This window comes from Brachycentrus maculatus, unplaced genomic scaffold, assembly GCF_059751285.1.
Source record: "Brachycentrus maculatus isolate JH-2025_06_01 unplaced genomic scaffold, ASM5975128v1 h1tg002409l, whole genome shotgun sequence".
NCBI lineage: Eukaryota > Metazoa > Arthropoda > Insecta > Trichoptera > Brachycentridae > Brachycentrus > Brachycentrus maculatus.
This window is the reverse complement of record NW_028282893.1, coordinates 1-11137: the sequence shown is the minus strand read 5'-3', so window position 1 is coordinate 11137 and position 11137 is coordinate 1. Positions and strand designations below refer to the sequence as shown.

The 11137-nt window shown below is 38.3% G+C and overlaps 2 protein-coding genes across 2 annotated transcripts; one reads left to right on the top strand and one right to left on the bottom strand.

Moving 5' to 3' along the window:
• Positions 1 to 5320: 5320 nt before the first annotated feature.
• On the bottom strand, positions 5321 to 7153 carry LOC148298179 (lysosomal protective protein-like). Its single transcript, XM_088277066.1, is given in 2 exon segments — positions 5321 to 6488; positions 7091 to 7153. Coding segments are annotated over 2 exon segments (669 nt in total). The 3' UTR covers positions 5321 to 5882.
• A 52-nt stretch (positions 7154 to 7205) lies between these two features.
• LOC148298178 (mitoferrin-2-like) lies at positions 7206 to 10390 on the top strand. The gene is made up of 3 exons (XM_088277065.1): positions 7206 to 7215; positions 9617 to 9704; positions 9975 to 10390. The coding sequence occupies exons 1-3, from the start codon at positions 7206 to 7208 to the stop codon at positions 10339 to 10341; spliced, it is 465 nt and encodes a 154-aa protein (XP_088133191.1). The 3' UTR covers positions 10342 to 10390.
• The last annotated feature ends 747 nt before the right edge of the window (positions 10391 to 11137 follow it).

Here is an 11137-nt window from a genome sequence, read left to right as displayed (position 1 = left end):
ATAACCGATGAGCCAACCATGTAGCCTACAATATGAGTACTTTGCCGATATTTTGATGCCATTGGTAAATAGGAAGTATGTTGTTTCATGTGGCACTGGTGGATGGGTGGGTTTAGGTGCTTAATGTTTGTTGAATTCATTGTTATTGTTTGAATTAGGGAATAGTTTGGGTTTGTTGTTTGTTTGCTTGGGTTCTGCGAGTTAGTAGAGGATTGCTGCGAAACTGCCATAGTCTGGATCAGTGGTTGTAATGCCATTAGTGTAGAAAATGCCAATGTTTATGTTATCAATGTTTGAAAATAGGAGGCCATCTAAATATCTGATGCCGGTTTGTTGGTTTGTTTGAGGTTTATTTGAGTGTATGTCTGTATGGTGCGTATGGTGTGTATGGTGCGTATGTGCGTGTGTATAGGTATGTGTGCGTTTATACTACGTTGTTATGAGATTGGGCGCATTAATCGCCTTATTGTTGCAATAATCATTCCTGAGAGGGCTCGGATAGTATTTACATTTCATCATTGATACTATGATGATTGTTATACTATTATACTGTTATATTATTGTTATATTATTGTTGAGTGTGATATAATTGCTATACATATATTATATATTATGTTAGATTTGCATGATGCATATGCCCTTAATCCTTAGTTATCACAGCATTTAATACAATATGAATACTGCTCTATATATCAATGATAGTCTGCATGTATAATTATTATAGTTGATGCGACAATCATCACCATAAGCTCACAAATAAACTACTGATATATTGGCATTGATGCTCGATATCGATAGACTGTCGACTCCTTCAGCTATCATCCAAAACATTTGTTAGGTCCATCCCGAACTGTTATCATCAGTTGCTACGTTATTTGATTGTCATGGGGAGTATTTGGGTCATGCGATTGCAAATACAAAGAAAACGGATAATAAGGATAATAAGGACAATAAGGATAATAAGGATAGTAAGGACAATATGGATAACATTAACAATAAGGATAACATTAACAATATGGCAAATACTGATATCAGTCAGCATAACATACCCCACAACCCAAACGAATCCTATATGCCTACAACATCATGGCTGCACTCTTTAAATCATAACTATCCTCACTTACTCATCCCAACCCAATAAGACTATGTAAACAACAGCAACAATCACAATGACAGTATAGGCATTACAGACAATGACCATCCCCATAACTATCAATAATTGGGACACAAACATTGGATGAAAGTACTCGCATGTAATCTAATCAGACATATAATAACTAACAAATAGCATGACATGCAACACTTGGAGCATGTTATGCGTCAGGGCTGTCAGTATGGGGAATTCCGGAGAGCACTCTGGTTCGAACTGGCTGAACATCTCCTCGATGGTCATGATGTCCGAGAAAGGATCACAAGCCTTTAGAGTGTGCTCCTGGGGGTTGTCAAGTAGAGTAGTATTGGTGATGCTTTAAGCAATGACTGTATAGATCTGCTCGCATTGCTAAACCATCAGTAAATCCGCATCAACACATATCAACATCTCTCACACAAGCATAAACATAAAAATAAATGCAAGCGTAAACATAGAATAAACTAAATGAGTCCATCAGAATTGCTGTAATTAGCATCATAGTAATATGAATATCTGTTGTATTTGTAGTAACACAAACAACAATAATAATAATCATATTCATCCTCAATATAGCAGAGCATCATAGAGATTAATGTCAGATACTTGGAAGTGATGGGATCGATTGTCAGATACTCCTACCATCACCATACCCATCAACATACCCATAATTTAGAGACAGAGACAGAATAGCCCAAAAGCAGACACTAACTCAATCTCACCAAATAACAATGCAGCAGTTACATCTAATCAACATTATCCTCCCTAAATATGCGTATAATTAAAAATAGTCACACTACTTAAACTGATTGCATATTGGGCTTCTACATGCTCACTAATCTGCAACACTTACTACAAATGCCATCACCCACTCTGTCGATCTTATACTCCTCGAACTCACAATAACTATCAGCAATTACCAATAGAATAAAGTAGGTGAGTCACAGTTGCATACCATAGTTCGAGATATTGATGCAGACAGACTATTTCTATCGATTGCACATCCATCACATAATAAATGGTATTAATAACAGTATGATAGCATCGAGGATGGCACTTCTCTATGCGGATATTGATGTCACCAGTTATTACCATCTGCTGGGAATAGCATCCGAAAATAACGACACAAACAGCATGATAGATATGACACAGGCCTATCTCTAATATTGTAGTAATAACAGCACTAATCCCCATCGGAACAGATACAATAACTCGAGAGTGTTGCTATATTGCATTATTCAGCAGTATAGCATATGCACATAAGCATAACTGAATGGCCTCATCGAATTGCTGACTCATCCTCCGAGTAGTAATCAATAGGAGGAGGGTGTTAATTTAGATATATTGCTAGTTATGAAGCTCATCATGAAATCTCTATGTGAGAGCAGTTTGCTTGTTTATTGGGATCGAGTGGTTATGCTGTATTTCATTGTTGCTGAGGATTATCAGAGGCAGCATAGTTCATGGCTGGCACTCGACCCAAATGACACAAACATCGATGGCGAATACTACAACCATCCCATCTTATCAACCAAATACATAAACAATAAAAACCATAGCAATAGGAAATACCAATTGCCTGAACATCTCTGGCATTTCATGGAGTACACACTTATTACAATCCTCATCATGCAGCAAAAGCAATGCACTGATAATACACTCAATTCTAAAATACACTAAATTGTGAAATAGTTGCATTATCGGTATTAAGGCTCAATGTTCTCCAATTGGTTGGCAATTTGTGTTGCAAAATATATACCATATCTCTATCATAGTCCGAACAATAGCAATTGTGTAATCATTGATACCTAACTCTTCACATACCTCAAATAACTAACCATAAACAAAGCAGCAATCATCCACAAATGCAACAAACTATACCAACAAATCACACTCATCACACATAGCCCTAATCTGTCCAATCCGTAACTCCTGCGCGAATTATTGAGCTTTACTACTTATATGATGATCGGGGTCGATGACAGCAAGGACAGAATCATACATTCACAGTCGTGTGATGGTATCATGCTGACATTCTAAGAGATATTTGCACATAATGTTAATGTCGGTCTGCAGCCAATGGGAGATAGCAATTTCTATAGGAATCATTGGGCTGATTGTATCTATGGAAAGATGCTTGTTCTATTCAGGAATGCTGTTATTGTTCTATTTGGGGATAATGCCACTATCACTAGCAATAAAGGGAATACTATAATCGATTGCAGCAATCACACAACAACGACATTCCACTAACAAACAATAGAATATATCCGCAAATAAACCCATAACAGCATCACACACATCAAAGAGAATATCCTCACATACCCAGCAAACTCCGAGCAGTTCTACCAACTCTATCGAGTGTGTAAGTACATATATATTTTGATCGATATCGCATTACTGCCCATTTCAGCATAGGCATTATCATTATGGAAATAGCAGTAGATTGCGCATATTCTCGAATTGTTGAAGATAGGAAATATCCATCCGCTATTTAGGCAGCATCTGTCGATTGTTCTGGGCAAGATCTATATGGATGCATACAGTAATAACAACAATAATAATAATAATGATAGTGGTTATAATGCTCGATGTTCGGTTTATGTGCACAATGCGGTAGTCCGTAATCAATTGGTCGCAATGCTTACTGCAAATTATATTGATTTGAATGTTTATGCGCCTATTCTGTTGGTGTTGGGCTATTAAATGATATATCTCATATAGCAATCCAAACAGCAAGAGTATTACGAATAGCAATAGGCCACGAAATAGAAACAGTAATAACAATCAATAAAGTAATAGTATAAATAACAACTGGAAGCCACTAAAGCATCGACATTTAACCCTATTTAGCAACAATCCAACCAAAAATAAACTTAAAACCCATTAACAATCACAGAACCAATCTTCAAATTCTTCCTCAAATACATCAGCTGTCACCAAGCTTATATTCGCTCAATTGCGCAGTATCACATCAACAAATACATTACAATTTCGAAATCACAATGCAAAAGTGTATCATATGGTTTCTTGGAGCATCTCTGCTTTAAGGTATGGCAATAGGACAAAGATTGTGTGAAGATTATGAAGAATATTGGGGTTGTTGTTGAGGGGTTTAAGGATACTGTAGAGAGCGGGGAAATTTCGGAGTATTTGGTCTATGAGAGGGTTGAGGAAGTGCCTGCCGAGACTGTTATGGGTATGTTTGATGGGGACTTTGGGGAGATTATGACTCATCTTGCAGGTGAAGCCATGCTCACAAACGAAAGAGTCGAAGAAGTTAATGCGGTAAAGTAAGTCTAAACAACAAATAGAATGCATGATAAACAAAAACCCTCAACAAGTAAGATACAAAAACCCTCAATGAGTGAAACACAAGAAAACAAGCCTCAAACACCCTTGAACTCACCCTGCAATTACAGCCTTCAACTCAGATACCGCAAACCTGATATAATAGTGATCGCCTCTCTGCTCGAGAAAGTCCATAATTTCGGCCACATCCTTCGCACTCTTCATAGCGTACCTTCAACAACCCCTCATAGCAAATTCCCAAAAAACATAACCTTACTCGTCCCATCGAAACAGCTTCTCCAGCACAAAGAGTGCGCCTAATTGATTCCCTTTAACTCCCAAATCCACGTCATATAAGTGAAATAAGACAACCTCCTCGATTTCATCAGGTTAGTTAAGAAGTAATACCCTCTGATTGCTTTAGAGCAATGCGCGAATTCCGTTACCATTCAGCAATTTAAGTTCCCAAGCCGTTATATGTTGCTGCTTGGTAACGAGAGGATTGGAGCCCCTGCTGCTGCATTGAATATGGCGGATTACTTGTTGGAGATTCCACAGGTCGGTAAAGTGAGGAGTTTGAATGTCCATGTTAGCATGGTTATCTGTCTGTGGCATAGTATTGTCAGCCATGCGAGTGAGTCTGATGTGAGTCTGTGATGTGAGTATGTGGGTGATGTGTATCAAGAGTATTTGTGATATTGTGAATATAGTTGCAGTTATGCTAATGTATGGTGTAATGATACAATACAATATGATATGATTATGCTCAAAATATGGGCCCTTCTGAGTATCAAGTTGGTCGATAAGGCAACGCTCTACCTTTGATAAACCCGTTAAATAGAACTTCGGCGGAGGCAGGCAAATCAAGTGGCACCATATGCCCAGCCCCCTTAACAGAAACAAAAGTGATGCCCTTAATTTCCCAAATCATCCCTCCAACTTGACTTTCTCCTCGATGCTTCCCTTCAATCCACCATTCCCTCCAGGATGACATCACAGGAAGCCGGAACTCCTGTCGAAACAAGTTGAGCCACATGAGTGTTCCAGTTATCGAGACATCCGCATCGACATCCCCAGAGTACACCCAAACCCTAAGCGAATTACTGATAAGCTCAGGATAGATCCAGTAACTAGCATTCGCAAAACTGACATAAGTGTCGGCAACTTGATCAGAACACTGTTCGAACCGGATATTGTCAACATGCAGTTTCTGATAAATTTATGGCTGATTGAAGAACCAATGGATTCCCAGACTGTCACTACAGTCCGTGTCTGCTGCAGATTGATATATTCTCTGTGTCTTTTTATTCTTTCTGATTCCTGTTTGGAAATAGCACGGACTATAGATATTCAGGATGCTCGTATTAGTCGAATCGAAGAAATAGTCGAGAATGGTCCGCATGTGATAACAGTCCGCACTAAAGAAATTAAGTGAGCAGGAACTCACCATACTATTATACATTTAATCTGAGAAATAACCATGGTTGTAAAGCATTTCATATTGGTAGAGGGAGTTTCCTTGTGCGGTTGCATCGTAACATTCTTTTGGATGGGTGCATGCATTACCGACCATTATTCCTTTCAGGTTTATTCTCTACAGCTTTGATTAATTGTTGAATTTTATTATTTCGTGGGCGAGGTAAGGGACGTAGATTCCGGCATAGCTTTCGCCTGTGATGTAAAAATCATTGCGCTTTAACTGTGGGAATTTTTGGAAGAATGCCCGGAGTGCTTGGAGATTGTCTCTGGCTGTGTTACCGTCGTCGTAGACTTGTCGGGAGCCTTTGCTGAAGCCAACACCTCCTGGCGATGTGATATATAGCAAGTTGGCTTATTTATTCCACGAATAAGGGTTGAGAACAAACTATGTAGTGTTAGGCTTGAAGACAAATGGCCCATTTTCATAGACCATGCCAATGAGGCTTGAACAGCCTGGCCCCCCATTCAGCCATAAGACTAATGGATCATTATTCGGATCTCTCTGAGATTAGAAATAAACATAATGAAAGCTGCCCATATCGAAGTTAAGGTAGCCGGAGTACCACTTATAGTTGTACAGGACATTGAGCTAGATTTTCACAAGATCATTTTCATCCGACGAGCAAAGAGTGAAGATCATTGACAACAACAAGAGATATGTCAGTATCTTATGAGAGCCGATCATGTTTGACTTTATATTAATTAATTATAGATTAAATGATAATTTTATTGGGAACGAGGAATGAAGGAATGAAGATGTTTATGAAGGTAGAGAGATTCTATGGAGAAAGAATATGTACAAAATTTAAGCTAAAGTGGGACACTCTTTCTTCGATAAATACATCTGAGGAGTTTTAATGAATATTCTCATATATTGACGAGGCTTATTCTCGATCAATCATCTTCCTTCTGCTCTTTGGAGAAGTACTGATACTTATAATCCTTCTACTTCAACCCACTCGTTATTGTCTTGGCGATATCCCTACCCGATATGAATGCGCCATGGACAGTTCCACGATACTTCGAGATTGTGTGTTCTCCGCAGAAGTATATGTTGCTTTAGAAGATAGGGCGATGCATATCAGCCCAATGGTGTGCCTTGCAGCCCACAGCCTCATAGGTGTAACTACCCCTGAAATGCTCGTCGCTCCCCCAACTCGACCGATGGACATCAAAGTCTTACGGGTGTACCTCTTTCTCAGAAAACAAATTTATGTTTTCAGCGATGATCTTCTTAAGTTTATCTTCGGGCATATTCTCAACGACGTTCGCACTTTCGCCGAGTCCGAAAGTCATAAGGGCAGATATGTTTGCTAGTTTGTGGAGATTCAAATAGTAAGTGGCAAGTCCACTTTTTTTGATATCGTCATTGATTGCCCCAATATAGTCTGTGTCAATATTTAAAAAGTCCATATCGTGAAAATCGACCAAGACCTTGCAGACATTGCCGAACCCGAGCTTGTTGATTGCCTATTGTTTTTTCTGTGACAGTTTGGGCTCAAATTTAATCTTTTGGGCTTTGAGGACGCCTAAGGGCACAGCCACAACAACATTCCGAGCAGTAATATTCACCCCATTTGAACACTCCACTGTATTGTAATTTGAGCTCCTGGATATTTTCGTGGCTGAATGGTTCAATTTGAGTTGGAATTTTCCTTCAGTTGCTAAAACCTAGACAAATTTCTGATAACCATTCAAAATGAGCATTTATTTGCCCTAAAATTTTTCATCATTTATTCCTTCAGAAGAAATCTTTGAGATTGGAGCCGCCGATTCAAATTCAATGTCCGTGCTGGCAGCAAACATGAAAAACTTATCTTTGGTCAAATTTTTCTTTTAGAATACATCGAAGTATGATTATCCATAATCCTTTTTTTATTCGTTGAGTGCTTTTTCCAACCTTTAATATCCTTTGGTAACTCTTCGGGTTATATCTTTCTTACTTTTATCATGGGCTTCGAGGCTTCCATCGTCAGTTTCTTTCATTTGTAGCTTTTTGACTTTTTTTGACAAAGCGGTGATAGGGTTTTCCTTTCCTGAGCCATGAATCCAGTTTGCCCCTTCTTCGAACTCTAATACTTTTCCATCTTTTAGTTCGACGGATTTGGTTTTCATTCGACCCCCAATGTAATCATTGGCTTCAAGGACACAAACCTTCTGCCCAGATTTCGCTAAATTGGCAGCAGCAGCAATCCCTGCAATTCCGCCACCAACTACAACAGTATCATACTCATGCTACAAACGAAGAGCGAAGATATTTGAGAATAAGAATAGCAACATCAGAATCTTACAAAAGCTGATCATATCGACTTTCCTTTGTCTTTTAATAAATTCAAGTCAGATAATAATTATGTATGTATGGATATGTTGTTTGTATATATGAATATGTATGCATCGATATAAACTGCATACTGTGAATGAAACCCTAAATACTTATACACATTTATAATAAGCCTCGAACTTTTGTTCTTATCACTGATGTTATCTTAAGCACCCATTTAAATAAAGCCTCATAAAAATATTGAAACTGCCAGCATTACATACATACCATGCCGGTTGCAGAATAGCTCGAAGACAGTCTGTAGCTCACCAGTTTCAAGCTCGGCACATTAAAGATCCGCCAAGCCCTGACTATATTAAGCCGAATATTTTCCCGAAAGTTGCTTTTATGATGAATTCAGGAAGTCTAGCATATTGATACAGTCGTTCCAATTAATTCGCTATAGTTCGCTTTCCCTCATCTTTCGAAGATTTCATCAGATCGGCAATAACATTATGAAAATTCTTGGCAAATATCAAAATAGAAGAATTCTATACTGTTTTTGGAAAATACAAAATTATTCAGCGACTAATTCCTCACACAAAAACTCTGTTCTGTCTGCAAAAGCGGCCACCTATAAGCAAAGATCATATTCAATGGCCATTTTGGGCAAAAGATACTCCGAAATGAAACTAATTTAAGCCGAACAGCAACTAAAAACCACAAAAAATCTCAAAATCAACCGATCCAAAAATGTTAGTACTCAGAAGACAACATAAAAAATTTAAACAAACGCATATCTGTCAAAACTGAATGAAGAACTGACCTTAGTCAGTCGAAAAATATTCGCAATTGAACAGATATACACTAATTAGCTCATTAAATTAAATAGAAACAGAAACAATAGTAATGAACAAACGCAATAAGAATAATGGAAGCAATCTTACAATAGAATATATCGCAAGTGTCCAAACAGAAATAACGAACGAAATCGAAGGAGTAACAATTAGATTGTTCAAGAATGATTGTTTTTGTTCTATGGGTTGAATACACTATATATACGTATGCACAACACATACACAGGCATTGGAATATTGATATTCATAGGATATGTGCGAATGTTTGTTTGTTAATAATCGAATTTTTACTATATAAATGATTGTTGTTGTGGTTTTTGTTAGGTAAAGTTGTAGAATATGTGGAACAATCATGATAGAAACATAGTAAAAGGATTTGTTGGGTTGTTGCAATGAACTGATTTGATGTCTGCTATTTTAAGTCATAAAAAATAGTAAAAGAAAGGCGCAGTTATTGCTGGATAAGTTGGTTTCCCGTGCTTTATATTTCTATAATATTAAATAGAGTGAAAGTTGATGGATCCTTTCGAGTGGTAATAAAAATAAGGAAATACTCCTTTGTGGGTTCATATGATCGGTATGCCTTATTTTTATATTCAGCTGGTTCTCTTGCAGGACTATCCGAACACCTATCGACGTTGCCCCTCGATAATGTTAAGACCCATTGCCAAGCAGGAAGCCGCCTAGAGTTTGGCTAGATTGTACGAAGTATCTATAAATCTGGGGGTTTATCGAGCTTCTACTCAGGCACATCGATTCTAGCAATGGGATGCATACCGGCTCATGCCATCTATTTCTCAATCTACGAACAGGCCCAGAAAAGTCTCAACTGCTAAGGATAGGATAATCACTATAAGTTTGCTCTTGTTGGCATGGCATCCGCGTTATTTCACGATCTGGTCATGACTCCGGCTTAGGTCCTGAAACAAAGAATTCAACTAACTCGATCTAAATAAAGCTGGGCACACACCCGAGATCTAGCAAAAGCCATACTACGAAATGAGGGGCCTATTGCATTTTATAGAAGTTTTGGGATTAATTTCTTGATGAGTGTGCCATTTCACTCCAGCATTGTTTTCATGAATGAAAAACTAAAATACTTAATGAATGTTAAAGGCAACGAGCAACCATTAAAATATTACCTATGTGGGGGGTTAGCAGGTGCAATGGCTTCGATTCCGACAACCCCTTTCGATGTGATAAAAACAAAATTAAATACGCAAGACTGCCTTAATAACGCATGTGAGAAAAAGTACATATGCGAGCAGCTCACAAAAAAGAAATCAGTCGATCCAAAACTAGCAAAGAACAGTCTAAATGTATAGAATGGCTTTTTGAAGATGGGTTACAGTCGAGAAAAGGCTGCAATAGTCAAATATCGGAATCTTCTCGATACAACTTCCACAATCATAAAGTAATAAGGAGTTATTGGCCTTTTTAATGGAGTCAAATATCGAATGATGATCCAGTCTGTATCGTCAGCAATTGCATGGGGTACCTACAATCTCTGCAAGAACATCTTGTACCCTGAAGAGCATAAATAATTCTGATCACCCAGGCATTACTAAAATAATATAGCAATCATTCAAGAAGATTTTTTGTATTTAGTTATTTCGTATGGATTTGTTATTTATTATTTAGATTCTTGAAGAAGAATGTATAAATCATGCTTATTAATCATAATGGCCATATGGGTTTGTATTTAGGGGTTGGGGGAGGGGTTGGGGTTGGGGTTGGGGTTGGGGTTGGGGTTGGGGATGGGGTTGGGGTTGGGGTTGGGGTTGGGGTTTGGGGTTGGGGTTGGGGTTGGGGTTGGGGTTGGGGGGAGCTAATATATACTAAAAGATATTGTTTAGGTTTATGTGCGTTGCAGATGAATTAATTCTCTACCCAAAATGCCATACATAGATCGACACCCCTTAAATAACACACATAAAATTCTCACAATAAGTATCATAAAGCATCTCTACAATTCATATGGCTAATTTATCCCTCTTTGGTTTATTTCTAAATTTCCATGATACTTTGGGGTTGGGGTTGGGGTTGGGGTTGGGGTTGGGGTTGGGGTTGGGGTTGGGGTTGGGGTTGGGGTTGGGGTTGGGGTTGGGGTTGGGGTTGGGA

Coding starts and splice junctions, on each gene's coding strand:
- LOC148298178 (XM_088277065.1), top strand. Junction 9,705..9,974: donor CAAGCAGGAAGCCGCCTAGA/GTTTGGCTAGAT, acceptor ATCTAAATAAAG/CTGGGCACACACCCGAGATC.